This window comes from Equus quagga, chromosome 1, assembly GCF_021613505.1.
Source record: "Equus quagga isolate Etosha38 chromosome 1, UCLA_HA_Equagga_1.0, whole genome shotgun sequence".
Lineage (NCBI taxonomy): Eukaryota > Metazoa > Chordata > Mammalia > Perissodactyla > Equidae > Equus > Equus quagga.
Window position 1 is genome coordinate 34450299 of NC_060267.1, and position 20295 is coordinate 34470593.

At 36.4% G+C, this 20295-nt stretch overlaps 1 protein-coding gene across 12 annotated transcripts in view; it reads left to right on the plus strand.

The window, feature by feature from the left end:
- LMNTD1 (lamin tail domain containing 1) overlaps positions 1-20295 on the plus strand; it is a 365312-nt gene that overhangs the window by 311015 nt on the left and 34002 nt on the right. For all 12 annotated transcript variants that reach the window (XR_006889733.1, XM_046669396.1, XM_046669406.1 and 9 more), the window contains 3 exons: positions 13575-13693; positions 16727-16959; positions 19712-19910. Coding sequence is in view for 11 of the 12 variants with exons in the window: in XM_046669396.1 (XP_046525352.1) it covers positions 13575-13693; positions 16727-16959; positions 19712-19910 (551 nt within the window). In the remaining variant the exon portion in view is untranslated. The remainder of the gene's footprint in view (positions 1-13574; positions 13694-16726; positions 16960-19711; positions 19911-20295) is intronic.

Genomic DNA, 20295 nt, shown 5'->3' on the forward strand with positions numbered 1-20295 from the left:
GGATATGAGATATTCAGATTCTGTCCTATATGAGCTTAATTATAAATGTCCTAACACTGTCTATGTGAATAGAGAATGCACTTGGGGGAATGGGCAAACCAGGTGTGAAATATGACCAATGACCTTAGGGTTTATAAAGCTATGAATATGAAGAATTGTCTCCCTGGAGGGATAATCTTAGACTGTGTCTAGACCAGAGTGGGTCAAACTCAAGTCCAGTTCAGGGAGTTACCACAAGGTACCAAAGGCGATCCTCGTAGGGTGGACCACGGTGCCTCACATGGTAGGTGATGACTAACTGTCATCAGGGAAGACTTTCAGGGCTCAACGAGAGAAGTTGGGAGCAAACTTGAGCCACAAGGAAAAGGACTGATTTAGGCTAAGAAGCCAGTGTTATCCCATTGCCAGTTACCAATTTCCTAGGGTACAAGGTTGACCTTTAAGAAAGATACTCCCCATTCCACCCTGTGGTGAACTGTCAGGAAAACTGGGCGTCAATGACCTAGGCAGAAGAAACAGCTAAAGAGCCTTCTGGGTGGGGCTTTGTGGTCTTTTCAATCTTTGGGTTTGAACCTTGAATGTCATACCCCAGAAGTAAGGATAATAGACAGAAATAGACTGGTCTTCACAGAGACTGAAGCCCAGCTTCAAACTGTAATAATCCTTGATTGAATTACTTAAGTTAATATGGACTTTCTGGTGTCCCTACCTCCCTAATGTATCTTCTCTGAAGGAATATAATATCACTTTAGGCCTAAATTATATGTATAATTTTTTCATAAACAATATTTGGTACTTAATCAAGAATACTCAGAAATATGTGGAAACAAGACAAGTTCCTAAATACAAACAGAAATAACAGATATAAGGAACTTATACAACTTAATAGCAAAAAAATAAGTAATTTGCTTAACAATGGGCAAACTACCTCAATAGACATTATCCCAAAGAAAACATACAAATAGCCAACAGATACATGAAAGATGCTCAACATCACTAATCATCAGGGAAATGAAATTGAAACCACAATGAGATATCACCTAGCACTTGTTAGGATAGCTTTTATCAAAAAGACAAGCAGGGGCAGGCCCTGTGGCCGGGTGGTTAAGTTCGCGCACTGCGCTTTGACAGCCCAGGGTTTCGTCGGTTTGGAGCCGGAGTGTGGACATGGCACTGCTCATCAGGCCATGTTGAGGCAGCATCCCACATAGCACAACCAGAGGTACTCACAACTAGAATATACTACTAAGTACTGGGGGGCTTTGGGGAGAAGAAGAAGAAGAAGAAAAAAAAAAAGAAGATTGGCAACAATTGTTGGCTCAGGTGCCAATCTTAAAAAAAAAAAAAAAGACAAGCAGTAACAAGAGTTTGCAAGGATGTGGAGAAAAGGGAAGCCTGTACACCGTAGGAATGTAAATTAGTACAGCCACCACGGAAAACAGTAAGGACCGTTCAGGAAAAAATTAAAAATAAAACTATGGGGCTGGCCCCGTGGGCGAGTGGTTAAGTTCGCGCGCTCCGCTGCAGGCGGCCCAGTGTTTCGTTAATTCAAATCCTGGGCGCGGACATGGCACTGCTCATCAGACCACGCTGAGGCGGCGTCCCACATGCCACAACTAGAAGAACCCACAACGAAGAATACACAACTATGTACCGGGGGGCTTTGGGGAGAAAAAGGAAAAAAATAAAATCTTAAAAAAAAAAAAAGACTACTATATGATCCAGCACTTCCATTTTGGGGTATTTATCCTAAGGGAAATGAAATCAGTATCTCAAAGAGATAGCTGCACAACCATATTCATTGCAGCATTATTCACAATAGCCAAGATATGGAAATAACCTAGGTGTCTGTCAATGATGCAGGGAAAAAGAAGGTGTGAGATATAGATACAGATATAGATATAGATACAGATATAGACATATTACACATATGCAGAAGATGTGAGAGAGATATATGTACAATAGAATATTATTCACTCATTAAAAAGAAGGAAATCTTGACATTTGCAACAATACAGATGAACCTAGAGGACGTTATGCTAAGTGAAATAAGCCAGACAAAGACAAATATTGTATGGGTGGTATGGCTGCTACTTGGGGGCTGGGGGAGGAGGAGATAAAGAGATGCTGATCGAAGTGTACGAGTCTTCAGTTACAAGAGGAATAAGTTCTGAGAATCTACTATATAGCATGGTGACTATAACACCATGTAACATTAACAATACTGTATTGCACATTTGAAATTTACTAAGAGAGTACATCTTAAGCATTCTCACCACACACACAAAAAAGGTAACTGTGTGAAATGATGAATGTGTTAATTAACCTAATTGTGGTAGTCATTTCACAAAGTATAAATATATCAAATCATCGTGTTGTACACTTCAAATATATAGAATTTTGTCAATTATATCTCTATAAAGCTGGAGAAAAAAAGAAAAACAGAAAATATAAACAAACATCTGGGAGATCCAGATAATGACATATCAGATACAACTCGAAAATACTATAGTTAACATACTATAAAAGATAAAAGACAAGGTTGAGAATATTGGCAGAGAATTGAGAACTATAGTAAAAGAAACAAATAGAAAGAAATCCCAAATTCAAATGATTCATTTAAAAACAGAACAAACACAACTGAAGACAGGATTTGTAAACTGGAAACAGAGTAGAATTTTAGAAGAAAATATCCAAGCCAAAATATAAAAAAATAAAAGAATGGGGGGAGAAAGTGCAAGAAGCATATAGAACAAAGTGACAAGTTGTACTGTGACTTTAATTGCAGTCTCAAAAGGAAGGAGAATGAGAATGGTGTGGAAGGAGATTTTCTAAAGCTCACAAAGGACGTCAAGCCACAGATTCAAAAAGCGCCATGAATGCCAAGCAAGAGGAGCTCAAGGAAAACCATATGCAGATTAGTTATATGAAAACTGATCCAAATGAAACAGAAAATTTTAAGGCAGCCATAGAAAAAAAGACATTATTTCAAAAGAGCAACATAAGACTTACCAGTTGACCTCTGAAAAAAAACCAATGGAATCCAGAAGAAAACGGAATGCTATCCTCAACGTGTTGGAGGAAATACCTGCCAACTTAATATTCTGTACCTGGAGAAAAATATTCCTCAAAAATGAAGGAGAAACAACCACATTTTCAAACAAATAAAATTGAGAGAATTCATCACTATCAAACCTGCACTAAAAGAAATACTAAAGGATATCTTTTAGGTAAAAGGAAAATAATTCCAGAATGGAGAACAAAGATGACAAAAGGGATGCAGAGCAATATAAATGGTAAATATGTCGATAAATCTAAATAGATACTGATAGCATAAAATAATTATAATAATATCTTGTGAGATTTAAAATATGTACACAATTGAAATACACAAGTTAGGAGTGGATAAATGGAGTTAAAATGTTCTATGAACCTGCTTTGCCCTAGAAGTGGAAAAGATATTATTTAAAATTAAATTTTGATAAATCAAGTATGCCTGTTTTAATCTGTAGGTACAAAGAGTTTCTGGACCCAATTCCAATGTGTGTGTGTCTGGGTGGGTTCCCCCACACCTCCAACAAGCTAATCATGGACACCAGCAGGGTGTCCAATAATTCAACTCAATGCTGACACTATTTACATGGAGATGGCATCAGACTCCACAGGTTAAGGGCTCAATCCTACAAGGCTACACCCCCTCCCCACTTCAGACACCAGCCACCAATCCCAGGTTGTTACCTCTGCTTCTGAGCAATCTGTTACAAACTGGAGGTTCCAACAACCCCCTCCAACTCAGAATGCCAACGATAAGTAGGTTGTTGCCTGTACTTCTGACTGACTGGCTACAAATCAGAGGTTCCCATGAACCCCTCCTTAGGTTCAATTAATTTGCCAGGACAGCTCACAGAACTCAGGGAAACACTTACTTACACTTACCAGTTTATTAAAGTATATGATAACGGATACAGATGAACACACAGATGGAAGAGATACGTAGGGCAAGGTACGAGGGAAGGGGCAAGGAGCTCCCGTGCCCTCTCTGGGCACACCACTCTCCCAGCACCTCAATGTGTTCACCAACTCGGAAGCTCTCCACAAAAAGGCTAACGAACTGTCCTTTTGGGTTTTTATAGAGGCTTTATTACATAGTCATAATTGACTAAGTCATTGGCCATTGGCAATTGATTCAACCTTAAGCCCCCTTGCCTCCCTGGAAATCAGAGGATGGGACTGAAAGCTCCAATCTTCTGATCACACGGCTGGTTCTCCTGGCAACCAGCCCCCACTCTTGGATGGGATCCAAAAGTCACCTCCATTAACATAAATAAGAAAGTCCAAGGGTTTGGGGAGCTGTGAGCCAGGAACTGTGAATGAAGACCACACATATATGAGAAATATACTTTGGTCATCTGAATGACCAAATATAGATTTCTCATAAATCACAATATCACAGTACGTTATATATTAAAAGAATAGATAACGTAAATATACAAGCTAAAAAGGGACAAAAATGAATAACTAAAAGTCTTCAATGAAGCTGAAGTAAGGCAGAAAAAGGAGAGGAAAGAGAACAAAGAACGGACGGGACAAATAAAAAAACAAATAATAAGGGGTGGGCCCAGTGGCACAGCAGTTAAGTGCGCACGTTCCGTTTTGGCGGTCCCTGGTTTGCCGGTTCGGATCCCCGGTGTGGGCATGGCACCACTTGACAGGCCAAGCTGTGGTAGGCGTCCCACATATAAAGTAGAGGAAGATGGGCACAGATATTAGCTCGGGACCAGTCTTCCTCAGCAAAAAGAGGAGGATTGGCAGCAGATGTTAGCTCAGGGCTAATCTTCCTCAAAAAAAAAAAACAAAAACAAAAACAAATAATGAAATAATAAATTTAAACCCCAATAAATCAGTAATTGCATTAAATTTAAAGGTACTAAGTATTTCAATTAAAGACAATGTCAGAGTGGTTTTAAAAAACTATATCCTAATCAAAAGAGGCATATTTAAATACGGGAATACAAAAAAGTTTAAAATCTAAAAAAATTGAAGTGATATGCAGGTACTAATCTGAAGAAAGAAGGTATAGTTAATATAAAAGTAGACTTAAAGGGAAAAAGTATTTCCATAGATAAAGAGGAACATTTTATAATGTTTAATTCATCAAGATGTAACAATTCTATATTTTTATGCACCTAATAAATTAGTCTCAATATATATAGTACAAAATTTTTCAGATCTAAAAGGAAATATAAGCAAAACCTGCAAACAAAATGATGAATTTTTATATACTTCGCTTTGTAATTTTTATAAGTAGGAAAACATCAGTAAAGATACAAGGGATTTAATTAACACAATTGTTACAATTAATCTAACTGAGACTTATAAAACACTACACTCAACAAATTCAGAGCACGTACTTATTTTCAAAAATACATGAAAATTTTACACAAATAGACCATATGCTGGCCATAAGGTAAACTAAGTAAATTTCAAAGGACTTAAATTATTCAGACTATGTTCTCTGACCACAGAGGAATTCAGCTAAAACTCACCAACAAAAAAATAAATAGAAAATCTTCATATGTTTGGAAATTAAGCAATAGCCATCTAAAAAACTATGTAAATTTAAAAAAATTTATTGAAATAAATGATAATGAAAATACTGCATATTAAAACGTATGGAATAAAACTGAAGCCATGCTTAGTGGGAAATGTATAGCCTTAACTGCATATATTACAAAATAAAAATAGGTGCCAAGCAATATTATCTAAGCATCCATCTCCAGTAGTATTCACAAAAAGAACAGTGAACTGAATGCAAAGAAAGTAAAAAGAAAGTATAATAAATAGAAAATATAGAAATAATCATATAATAAATAAGACCAATAGCCAATAGATGGTTCTTTTAAAAGACTGATCAAATTAATGAAGGAAAAAGAACAGAAGAGACAAACACTATAGGTAAAGAATAAGGAGATGACACCACAGATTCCACCAACATTAAAAAGATATTAAGAGGATATTTTGAATAATTTTTGGTAAAAACACAGCTTACCAAAAACCAACAAAGAAAAAATAGAAAATATGATTAGTCCTATACTACCAAAGAAATTGAATTTAAAGCTTCCCAGAAAGAAAAGTCCAGAACCAGATTCTTTCACCAGTAAATTCTACCCGGGATATAAGAAAGTAACAATGTCAATCTTGAACAAATTCTTCCAGATAATGGAAAAAGAGAAAACACTTACCAACTTGTTTTATGAGACCAGCATAATCTTCATGAGAAAACCTGACATGGATAGTACCAGAAAGGAAGATTACAGGTCATCCGTTCTTTTTACATTGATTTGTAGGTTAAGTGGAATCCCAATCAAAACCTAAGCTGTGATTTTATTTTAATTGACAAGATGATTCTAAAAATTCATATGAATTTGAAATTCATATGAAATTCATATGAAATTCAAAGAACATAGAATAGGTCGTGACAATATAGGAAAAGAACAAATTTGGAAGACTTATAGTATCCTATAAATTTATGCTAATTACGACAGCATGGTAACGGCAAAGGATAGACAAAGACTGACAGGACACAGTATGATTCAAGTACATATGGTCACATGACTTGAAAGTCACCATGGTCTTTCAATGGGGGAAATGCTGTCTTTTCAGTAAATAGTGCAGGGTCTATCGGATAACCATGTGGAAAAAGAACTAAATCTTGAATCCTTCTGCATACCATACACAAAAACTAATCTAAGGTGGATCATAAATGTGAAAAGTAAAAAAGTAAAACTTCTAGGAAAATAAACAGTCTGATATTTTTGTGATCTCGAGATAAACATCTCTTAAACAGGACACAAAATCATTAGGCAAAATAGATTGATAAATTGAACTTCATTAAAATTAAGAACGTCTACTCATACAATACACCATCCAGAGAATGAAAAGAGAAATCACAGTCTGGGAGAATGTATTTGTAATACATAAATCCAGCAAATAACTTTGATCTGGAATATATAAAGAATTCCTATAAATCAATAAGAAAAAGCAAACCACACACACACACTTACATACAAATAGAAGCAAGAAACTCCTGAAGTGTCCTGTAATTAATCTAATTATTGATCCATTATGAACAAATAAATAGCTACATAATGGATACTGAGAATGTACTCTACTCCTTGGCCTAGCATTCAAGGCCCTCCACAGTCTTGTCTCCCCATATCTCTCTGGCTCTACCTCACACTGCACACCCAGGCCATCTCTCTTCTTTAGCTATTAATATGCCTATGCCATGTCTACTTGTACTTTCTGCCCCTGCATTTTGATGCTTCTCATAAAAGTGCATTCAATACCTGTAGGCATGACCGACAATTAATATGCATTTGTTGAGCGAATGCTTGCATGAAAGAATAACTTAATAAATGCCTTCCTTCCTGTTCTCTGCCTTTTCAAATCCTATCTATCTGTCTACCCATATCTCACCTCTTCTGGGAAGTCTTTTCTAATGATAACAGCAAAAGTAATTCTTCCCTGAGTTCTTCCAGCTCTTAACAGAACTGTTCCTTTGATTCTTGTCACATTCTGTCATGCACTATATCTAAATATAATTTTCATATTGACAGATATTACTGTCCCATCAGAAGAATAAATTCCAGAAGAACAAGGAACATATCTGACACCTATCCGTATATTATAAAGTATCTGCCCAACTGCCTTGTAAACAGCGGTGCTCAATATTTTGCAGGGCATGGTGTAGGGTAATGTTTAAGAACGCAATCTCTAAAGTCAGACAGACTTGAACTCTGGCCCTGGTTCTGCCACTTCATAGCTGAGTGACTCTTGGCAATTACCTGATTGCTACGGGCGTCAATTTCCTCATCTGTGAAAGGCAGATAATAATACATCCATCAAAGGATGAAATGAGATAACATACATAGAAGACTTAGACAGGAAATGTGATAAATGATGGCTTACAGTAGCAGCGGGAGTAGGTGTCACTGTTGATTATGGCTGACTCTGAATTATAAAAGCATTTACTCAGAAAACTAAGGGAGAAACAAATGCAGACACAGCACAACAACAAAACTAAGAATATTGGAACAGCTAGAGAAAATTTCAAGCCAATAAAAATATCCAGCTTTTTTCATCCACTACAGACTAACCTGCACGTGGCCAAAAGTCTTTTAGAGGGCTCCATTTCCTAACACTGCATGAATGTCCTCATTCCCTCTCAGACGACTGGCTTCTCACCTCTTTCTAACATAACACGGTCTCAAACAAATGGCACAAGGTAATTTCAGACACAGTATTATCCACTGCAGGGTTTCTTTTCTATTCCTAGAGAAGGTTAGAGGTATCCTTCTCTTGCGAAAGACAACTTGAACCCCAGGGTCCTTAATATCCTTAGAAGCCTCCCAATTTATTCTGTTCTCTCATTTGCACATGAGAAGAAAAGGTGCTGACCAATTTAAATTTGATTTACCAACTTAAATTTGTTTAGACTTCAAATTGTCAGGAGAGTAATGAAAGCAGCTTCATTTATGTAGATAGTATCATGGATTTTTCAAGAATAACTAATCCATCCTTAGTGAACTGTATCTCTCACCGCCACCTATTGCCATCATCAGTAGCGAGTAATGCTAACAGTAGCTACCACTGGTCATATTTATTATGTGTGTGGTAACCAGCGAGGAAGAGAAGGCAGGGCTGAGGCCCCTCCTTGCCTGGGTGTGCTTCCACACTGAGCTTGGCTGGGCTCCATATGGTCTTATGTCTGTGGCTGAAGCCATTGGAAGGGCTCGTATTCAGGATTCTAGTAACTCTCTTTCTTCCTCCTTTAATCCAGTGCTTCTCATACAGTGTTCCTATGGAGCATCAGTGTTCCATGAGCTGCAGAGAGGGAACATTCCACTGTAATGTTGCACAATGACTGCCTTTACCCTGTTTGCAGAGAAAAGAAAAGTTAATGGAGAACATTTTTTCAATTCAAATTGTTTTCCAATAATTTTTTAGAAGTCTTCGGCTCCAGACACCACTTTTCTGCTAGAGGTTGCCTGTAGGTGACCGATGAAAACAAAATTGCAAATTCATATCAATAGGAAAACTCAAAACCAATCATTTGCTTAGTTCAACAGTTTGTTAGGTGTTTTATTTTGTTTTAAGACATGTGAGCTGATGGTTGTGATTTTATATGGTACACAAATAATTTAGAGTGGATTTCTTTTTGCTTGTAAAACTATATAAAAATAGTATATAGATGAAATAAAAAATATATTGATTTGTATTTTTGAAAACATTTTACAAAGAACATGATGTTCTGCAAATAAGATCATACGTTCTAGATCTCTGCCCTCTGAACAAGTCGATTTCCTGTCTTAGATTAATAAGTATTATATTCCTCTAAAGAACATGTATAGAAAAGATTCATGGATACAGGCTAAGCCTCAAATAGGTGCACCCTATGTGTGAAGTAACCAAGCAGTTATTTATGAACCATTGCTGAAATGGATATGAATGTCTGAGGATTCAAACCGTTGTTGGACACTTGGTATTACACATGCAGATCTAAGATCTTAGTGCTGCTTTGTAATAGAATTTGATGATTGGGAAAACCCAGGAAGGTTATTTGGGCAAACTACTGAAAGTTGAACCTCCCAATAAATGTCCCTTTATCCTCTCTGAACAACTCCGGTAGGACCTTAACGTGACCTTGCCTTCAAGGTGAAATAACAGCATCTATGTTTGAGGCTGTGTTATTTACATGTGAATCTGTGTGAAGGAAATGAATCAACTCAGTACATTTTTAGACTAGCAAGATGCTTTACAATAGGAATTTAGACTATCTTTATGTGGGTACAAATATGAAACTATATTACTATATATACAAACTCATTGACTCTTAGTGGAAGATGTCATGTTTTAAATTATAATCTTCAACTACATACTACTCAATATGGAAATTCCCACCCACAGCTGAGAAGGGAGGAAAATTCTCTTTATACATACAGTCTTCATTCATTCACACAAGACATTTTATTTATATTACTGATTTAATAAAATCCCCTACTGTGCAAATGTTCTCCATATGTGGAGACAGATGACTAGAATGCATAAAGGCAGTTCTTTGTCTTTTTCAGCTTTTTAAAAATTATGTACATGTAACGTTTTTCCAAAATTGCTGAATATGGTATTTTGCTATTTTTAATTTTTTCTTCAGGTAAAAGCTCACTATATAAAACTCATTTTTCATCATCCTATTTTACTCTATATCTACTCTAATGGGACTTGAATTTCTCGTGCGAAATTCTGGTGTTTTCTCAACAGAGAATAAGGCCAAAGAGACAATTGACACAGGGTCAGGAAGCTGGAGGAGAGAGTAGTTTGAGAGAAAGATCAGGACAAAACTGGTCCAAGAGTGGACGAGTGGTGGGCAGTCACCCTGAAAGGAGTTAGGAAGATTTTGGACGGGAATTCCCGCAGAGAAACAGGGAGTAGTACAGGGAAAGGGCTTTTTGTAACAAACAGATGTGGGACCAAATCCTGGCTCTGCCATCTACTGGCTGTATGACCTTGGAAGACATAATTCATCCCTCTGAACTTCCACTTCTTCATTTAGGAAAATGGGGAAATTTCCATCTGCCAGAGCTGTGGTGAAAGAACCTGTGTAAAGAGTATTGTGCCTCACGAGCACCGTTTCTGCTTTTCCCTTTCAGTTCTGGCTTGACTATATCCTTCCTGAGCTAGAGACAGCCACGATGATGATGCTATCAGTGTTGGAAGTCTGTGCATCCCCAAATCATCCTCCCGTTCTTAGCCTTTTTACTATGAAGAATTTCAAATATTTACGGAAAAATTAGATATAACGTATAATGAATCTCCATGTGCCCATTATCCAGCTTCAACAATGACAAGTCAAGGCCCATCTTTTTCATCCACTCCCTATCCTCAGTATTATTTTGAAGCAAATATAGAATCATATAATTTTATCTATAAATATTTCAGTATATATCCCTAAATAAGGTTTCTTTTTAAAAAATACAATCATAATGCCAAATCATACCTAAAATATTTAACAGTTATTCCTTAATATCATTAAATATCCAGGGTGCTTAAAATTCCAATGCCTCATACATATTTTAACAGTTTATTTGAATTAGGATATAAGATATATCCACAAATTACAAAGCATTTCTTTTAAATCTCTTAATCTATTAGCTAATGTGCTTTTCTGTTCTCTGTACTGTCACATGTCATTTAATGACAAAAATACATTCTGAGAAATATGTCTTTAGGTGATTTCATCGTGCAAACATCATAGAGTACTTACACAAACCCAGACAGTATAGCCTACTACATACCTAGGCTGTATGGTACTAATCTTATGGGACCACCATCATACACGCGGTCTGTTGTTGCCCAAAACATCATTGTGCAGTGAATGACTCTGTTTCATGTAAGTTACAGGATTCATCAGATTCAGGTTGATTTTGTTATTGTTGTTGTTGGTGGTGCTACTGTTATTACCCACGTTCACATGAATACTACCAAGTGGTATTGACACTGATGATGTAATTTTTCTAAACTGATGGATAACTCTTGGAAAAGGTCTGAACAAACCAATACACAATCTTCCCTCAGTGCAAACAATAAATAGCTACCTCCGGAAAATTTGGTATATGTTAAAAGTGTACAAAGATATTTTGTATTTTTATGTAATATGGAGTTAGGCTGTGGGCTCAGATAATTATAAATTATTTTTTATCTGCACGAATGTTTGGCAAGTCATGCAGCACATGGTAAAATTCTTTGCTAAGTAGGATTACGTGCCACATTGCAGAAAGTATAGTCTCTCTGGCTCTTATCTACTAAATGCCAGTAGCACCCCACCAAATCTTTATGATTAATATTAATGTCCCCTCATATTTACAAAATGCCCCCATGGTTCACTTTGTCCTCTGTTGAAAACCAGTGGCTTTATTTGAGCAGCAGCAAAAGAGAAATTGGTTTCAGTTGCCTACATGCTATAATTTGGGGAAGGGAAATAAGGAAAATATCCTGTGTAGGGAATGACTATTGAAACATTCACAAATTTAAAATTTTCCAAAGTTTTTCTCGGTTGACAGAATTTCGTTTCTCCAAACTATGTTGAAAAATGTGAATAGCCTCTCTGATAAAGCAAATGAGGTCGTAATGACCTCATACTAATATTTGTAGTTCAAGTAGAGAAATTTTTAACAACTAGGAAACCATCTGGAGAGGTAGAGTTAGGGAAACTCGGATCGTGGTAAGAAATAATAAATCCATTTTTAATTCTTTTCTAAGTATATATTTATAAATCTCTTGATGCTATATTTACATAATTGGCCCATAACACTGATAAAGATTTGCGCTTCATCTCTGAGATGGAGAAAACAGTCAAATGTTTACCCCCCTCTAGCTTAATTGCCTTATTGTGTGATGTACTTCTTATCTTTTTCTTTTGATGTATTAAAACAGTTATTTGTTCATGGTCCTTTTTATTTAAATACTGTTCATCATTCCAAGATGAAGCCAGTATTGAATCTAAATTGGAAGATATTTTATCATTATTCCTTAAAGTAAGAATTGTTTATTAATAGGACCTAGCCTGTTCCTAGTACATAGTAGATGCTCATTTAAATATCTATTGCGTGAACTTACTCATCCAGTAGTTATCATCATTAATATATCTTATTATTGTATACAATTATGTACTTCATACATGTTAATTTTATTCTCATACCATCAGTATCATGAAACATTAAGAGTGGGTCTTTTTACTCAGAGTAGAGTCTGCATTAAGTTTCTTCTGAATCATGCTGCTGGCGTAACTAGGAGAAGAATTTAGGTCTCCTGGCTTTGATTTCCCTATTTCTACCAATAGATTTCCTTTTGCCTTAAAAGTATACAAGTTTTCTGTTCCCGTGGCCTGACTGTTTCCATGTGTTCAAAGAGGATTTGTCAAAACAAAACACAAAGAAAAAACAACTTTAAATAAACAATTCAAAACAGTGATTAATTCCCCCAACATTGACATACCAGCCTTGACCTTCAGAAATCCAAAATAGTATATCAAACATTTCGGTGGCAAAGTTTGTCTGTTGGGATATATGGGTCTCCCAAAAGCGAGTTACATTATTTAATGTCTGCAAACTGCAAAGCAGGTGCAGCATCAACATAGTAATTGTTCAGAGACTGGAACTTCGTAACTATGGAGACATTACCTCATAGTGTTCTAACCGGCAGTGTTGGCCAGATGTGAAAGTCGTAGTCATAAAGGTACCTTTGCTGGGTTACCACCCTGCCTCTTGAGCTGCTTCCAGTGGATGCTACACACCTTCACCTTGATTTGCCTAATATCCTCAGCCGATATCATTATTGGCTATGTCGGTACTTACACATTCACATTAGAATCCTGGTTCTGGCACCAGCTTGGTAAAGAAATCATTGATTCTGGCCGATGCTTTAAGGTAGATTAACAGGTGAGGTCACTTGAAAAAGAACATCTGCCTTGAACCTCAGCTATATTCATTGCCTAATGTCATGATTTGTTTTCCCAGGAAAGAAAAGAGACTCCTCTTCCAGCCAAGATGAAAGACCTGAACACCATTCAGGAAACTTCAGCGGCCCTGCAGAGTGAAGGCCATGAGCAGGAAAACAAAACGGACAATCAAGCACAGTAAGAATGACACAAATGAGAGGAGAGGATAACGATGGAGTACTTTACCTCTTGTTTCAAAATGTCTTATGAAGTGTTAGAACTAGAATCCATCTCACAATTTTCTAAAATTAGTGAACTATAACATACAACTATTTCCCCAGCCGCTGTTTTATAAGGTTCCAGTCCTTGAGTAACATAAAAATTCACCTAGACAGATCTCCAGCAGATCAGATCTGGTTGAGATGCCAAAGCTCATATCTTACACGTCAAGGCAATTTGCAGATAATTTCATTAGAACCACTTTACTAACGTGGGGACAAAAAATTGCTAGAGAACTTGAGTTTTGGAAACATCTGTGAAGATGTTGAATAAAAACTACAACCCCCTATTTTTACTACTAATGCAAATCATTCTATCAACTAAAGCATCAGCATTGGTTTTCCAATGTTTCCTAAAAAGTGACCTCTAGTATCGAGTATACATAATTTAAAGCTAATGTTACTTTGGATCTAGATGACCTGTGTTTACTGTTCAGTTCAAGCCCATTTTTTAAATATTTGCCCTTAGAAGTCATCTGAGAAATGAATGTTGTCAGTATTACCAATGCAGCATCTCTCGAAGTAACACTGAAATTGAGTTTTTATAACTGCCCCTGGTGTAGTGCTAATTAATTACAAAGGAAGCAAAACACCAAGAAGGGACTTGGAAAATTCCATATGCTAAATGGAAAGCTAACTAAGCGATAGGAAAATTCCATCATCTTCCAAAAGGAGTCAAACAGGTCAGTGAGTGCAGGGTTCAGACAATGTTCTACGTCACACACGTCTCCCTGCAATGTTTCAGCTCTTCCAAAGGGGGGTGCAGCCATTAGAAATTTCTTGCTCAACTATAAAAAGAGAACACCCGATGGCCCTAGGCCAGATTTCTTTGATCACAACATTTGTGAAGGCTTATTGGGAATCTTTTGTGGAATCAAATTTACTTGGAAACGCTATTGTTTTACCGGAGGAAGAAAAAAAATTGGAGCTTATAAAATGAACATGCTGAAAAGATATAGCCAGTTGGTAATGAAACCCAGATGTGAGGAACTTTAAAAGAGAAAAGTACTTTTCCTGCTTATTCTAGCCAGTGTCAGGGAGAAGTCACATCACATGATCCTGTCTTGGGTTGGACAGACATTAAATATTTGTAAATTGACAATCGACCTTTATAGTCCCCTTCCCATTACCACCACAGTCATACTCAAGAGTGTATCTTCACGGGTTAGAGCTTTCCAGACAAAGATGAGTACTGGGGTATCAGAAGAATGGCAAGTGCTCAAGCTTAATAATTACTGGGTTAGTCATAACGCAATTTTCAAAAACAATGACATTTAATTATATTTTTTAAAAAAATTGCCTGAGATGTCTGTGCCTTCTGAGAAGTACATTTAAAGAAGTCTGATTTTGAGGACAAAGCTCTCCAGATACAATCTATCTGATGAAGGAACTTACAAATTGTAGGACAAAATGATTGTGAATACCTCTTGATAAACAAAGAGATTGAGACTGACATCAGCCAGATGGCAGATGGGAAGCTCCAGGCCAGTGTTCCCTGATGGAAGCATTCGGAAAAAAACAAAAACCAAAAAACAGAAGACTAGCTAAAACAACTTCATAGGAACTCTGGGGAAAAAAAGAGGTCAAAATAGAGACCATCCACGGAGGCAAAACACTTAACTCCTGCTTTACAGTGGATAGACACGAGACCCTGGAAAGGGGGTGCTTGAGCTGGCCATTTATCCAGTTTTTCAGAAAACCAAAGGGTTTCAGACTCCTGGACTTTGTTCATAATTCAAGCAATAAACATACACACATCACACACACACACACACACACACACACACCCATGATTGCTTTGAGGTTCCTCAGAAGAGCCTCAATGTGACTCACAAAATGGAGTTGTCATAAGCCTTTGCATGAGCCATGCCATGAGAATGTTGGTTTACTTGTAAAATAAGTGTGTGGTGGTTTAGGGACTTTGTTTAAATGGTTGTGCACTAGTTAACAAATGCTTTCATATTTATAAAAAACAAAGAAAAGAAAATCTTTGTTCGTAGTGAGATTTACTTAAAATAACTGGAAATTGTCTTTCTTCTCCCTCTTTTCTGCTATTCCCTTCAACGTTCATGCATACATACACAAGTACACACACACGTACACATGTGTATTATATTTATAGTTATTTGAAGAGTGTATTTGAAAGCCGAAATTAACTCTAGAATCTTTATAAATACAGGAAAATTAGTTAAGCAGCAGCAGGAATTAAAGAAAAAAGGTGTGGTAAACAATGATATATTAAACAGGCATTATAATCATGTTTTTTATGTTAACGGAAAGGGGAAATATGATGTAATATGTAATAAAAGTGGAACATAAATAGTTTATAGAGTCTCAATTTTGAATAAAAATGCATTAAAAAGCTTTGGAGGAAATGGTAAAATTTTTGTTTGGTGGCCTTTTGGTGATTTTCATTTTCTTCTTCCTACTTTTATACTTTTCCAAAATTATCGACAGTAGGGATTTATTGATTTTTAAGTAGAAAAAACGAAAAGCATGGAGGACAGCTCAGTGCCATAGTGGTTAAGTTCACGTGCTTGGCTTCAGCAGCCCGGGGTTTGCAGGTTCAGATCCCCGGCATGGTCCTACACACCACTCATCAAGCCATGCTGTGGCATCATCCCACATACAAAATAAAGGAATACTGGCACAGATTTTAGCTCAACAACAATCTTCCTCAAGGAAAAAGAGGAAGATTGGCAACAGATGATAGCTCAGGGCCAATCTTGCTCACCAAAAAAAGAAAAGACAAGCATGTCTTGACTTGACACTAAAGTGCTCTATTTCTACTGTTAAAATTAAACATATAAGATGTTCTTGTGCTTATATTAGATGCATAATACCTTTGAAAAGCAGCACTCTGGGTAATAATGATAATTTATGCTTCTTGTGTTCATAGTATACTCATTTTGACTTTCTTACTTAGTTTATTATATTAATTTTTTGTACACAGAAGAGAAGATACACATGACAATCTCCCAAAGACACAGCGCTCTTCAGTACACTTTTTTCCAAAGATGATGGATTCAGATACTACAACACTGTCATGGTCATGGTCATTATCTAATGAAACACCTCTCAGTTGCTTTCTGTCTACGCCTCAGATTAGTGGAGCAACTGTATCAACAATTGGAAGAAAGTCTAAATCTATTATAGTGAGCCATTCCCGATCAGAAAACAGCTTGGGTAAGCAAAACATGTACCAAATTTTTTAGACTATTTCTAAAGCATATAGTTCAATAGATTCTTTACGTGCCTAGAAGCCAGAATGATATTTTATTATTTGTCTCCAATAATACTAATTTCTTAATGTCATATGCAGAGTAACTTGACTATGCTCACCATTGATCTTAGCACTGGAGTCATTCAGGTCACATAAATGTATGTCACCAAATATATCATCATCATGATTAAAATATCCTGAGTTACAATAATGGTTCATGGGTTGACTGCTTAGATGCTCTAGAATTACTAGATAGTTAAAATTCTGTGTAGTCTTAACTGCGCTTCCTCTGAACACTAGCAGAAAGATTAAGCAATGTCTTGTGTATTTTATGCCTTTAGGAGACTTAGGGCTTAAGTAAGGAAGAGAAAGATAGATAAGAAATGAAGAAAAATAAAGTAGGTAATAAAATGGTGGAGAGAAAAGGGAGAAACAATAATTTGGTGGAGAGGAAAACGAAAACCGTACCAGGGTAGGGAGAAGTAACATTTTGGCGGTTGCCAACAATGCATTCAGCAACACCCATGCTGCAGTGGGTTTGTTCCTCACCATTTGAGGGAACTTTGAGGGTATGTTATCACAGTTTACTAAAAAGACCACTGTCCTTGGAAGCAAAGGACCTAGCTCCAAACTATCATTCTACTCCCTACAATGTGAGACCTTAGGTAAGGTATTTAGCATCTCTGAGTCCTATTTTCCACAACTGCAAAATGGGGATTAAAATCTCTGCTTCACGGGGCTATCCTAAGGATTAAATGAGATATTTATGAAAATCTCCTAGCGCATTGCAAGTACTCAATACAAATTTGTTGTGAATCTGAACATATCCGTAAGGACCTTCTCATAGAATAGGCTGGATTTGGGTCTATATTTCAATTACCAGTCAACTGACAAGTTTCAAAATTGGTAGCGCACACACACATGATTATTTGATGCCTCATTTTCCTCTACCATTGTATAGACATTTAAAGTCTGGCTGCTTCTTATCTATATTTCATTTTGCTTCTGGTATTTTACTAAGCCTTTGACACAGTGTTATATGTAGGATACAGTAGGGTTTTGACCTACTGCCATTATTTTCATATTCCCTACACTTCATTGTATGCTTATGATACATTTTTCAAAGCCTCCTACGTTCACACTGACTGTTAGCAATGACCAAAATCCATATGCTTAAAAGTGCAAATACAAATTTTACATCTAGCGAGGGAATGTGTCATCCGTTGGCACTATATCATCATGGCATATGTTCCATATTTCAGTTAAATTGTGAAAGCTCCTCGTATTAGGGGGAAAACCCAAAATGTAGTGGCTTCCCCTTGCAAGATGAGGCTTGAGCCAGGATGCAGTCTTCTTCAGTTACTGTGGATTCTGCTTCTGTAGATAGATGTCTGGGTCTACTGAGACTTGTTGCATTTTGTTCATTGCCATCTGTTCCTTCAGATGAAATAAGTACTGGGACTAAAATTAATGCATCTCCTTTCCTTTTAGAATACAAAGGTTTTCATCCCTCAGAATGTACTGTTAAAAAGGATACTATATATTTTCCTTCCCCAAAGAAATTTAAGGATTAAGTAAATACTTGACTGAGAATGAACTGATTTAATTCCAAATATTTCTCCTAAACAAAACACTTTAAGGAATCCTCTTTAGGAACTATGCATTTTTACTCTCCACCTTTCACATCGCTTTGGTTTTGTTAAAGATACAAGAATATAAAGAAAATTCTAGATTGTCTTAATCCTTTCATGATTTTGGACCCAGAGTCACATTAAACAAACCCCTTGTACTACAATAACAGCTATCATTTATTGAGTACCTGCTAAACACGAGACGCAGTGATGGACACTTACCTACATTGTCTTCAATCCTCGCATCACCTTACACAATGTAGTATTATCTATATCTTATGTTCAGGAAAACTGAGAATTGGAAAGTTTAAATCAGTTGGCTTAGTAAATGGCAGAGTGGGGATACAGTTGCACATCTGCCTCAATCCAAGATGCACTGCTCTATCCACTTCATCATGATGCCTCTATTTAGTGTTACTCTCTCTTTGCAAACACATCATTAGATTTATCCAGCATGATTCTTTCTATGCAAAATCACGAGACCCATTTTTGTATTTGAATCTTAGTGATGAGAATTTTAAAAGAACAAATTTCCAAGAAAATATTAGAATCTGATTAAGCATTACTTTTTCTTTCTAATAAATATTTTAGTTGATTAGAGGAAACTTAAGTCTTTACCTGGCAAAAGTACTAACCATTGGTAGAAAAGGACTCATTTGAAGCTTTAATTTCTAGGTAGAAATTTGAGGAGAATAGCTAATGTGAACCAGAACAAAGTTGTATTTATACATAACATATCCAAATGTGAGAGACTCAAATGCTTTACCTACTCAAAAACTTATGATGCTTCTAGTACAACTAAACAATCAGTTAAATAGTCATCAGGCTGGTGATACAATTGGTAGCTTAAGATAACTGAAATAACCTCTAGGAATTGAGTGTCACTAAAAGTAATCACTTACTGGTTATTTTATAGACTTTGGTTTAAGCTTTTAACTATCTTCATTGAGTTTGACAGTGACAGTAAAATGTATAAAGAATATAGTTTTGCAGAAGCAAAGACTAAAGATAATGGCTTAGGGTTCTTTTAATACCTTTTATCTACTTCTCTCTCTGTTGCTTCCCTCTTTGGTTTCTTTGAAAGGAATCAACAGCTTCATAATTCCAAAGAAACATACTCCGCCAGTCACTGCTCCCGAGCCAGGTGTGACTGGAGAAGGAGAGGATTACTTCCTATCTTTGTTTGGTGATTCAAAGAAACTTAACGCACACTCATTCCATGCTGAGAAAACTTGGAAGCATTTTTCTATGATTCTTGAAGAAGTGGGCCAATCTAGATCCAGGTATGTATTCTATTTGAACTATTTAGTATATTCTGTTGGGGTAGGACCAATAAATCAGTAGGAAATAAAATTTCAATCTGTTGTTAGACCCATGATTTCATCTAAAATCCTAAGCAATTCATTGAAATATAACTGTTTCATGTTCTGAGCAGTTAAAAGCAATCAATATAACTTTATAGGGAACCAAACAAGGAATGTTAATTCTTCAAAGATGCCAGAGAAAACAGCACTACATAATCCCTACAAATAAAATCAACTCTATTATTCAAAGACCTTTTTTTTGTTATCGGCAAATCATTCAGATGGATTTAGTATCTTTTTTTCTTCTAGAAGCTAGGCTTTTGAGTTCAAGACAGAAAGAGAAAGTTGTACTTTTAACTCACTG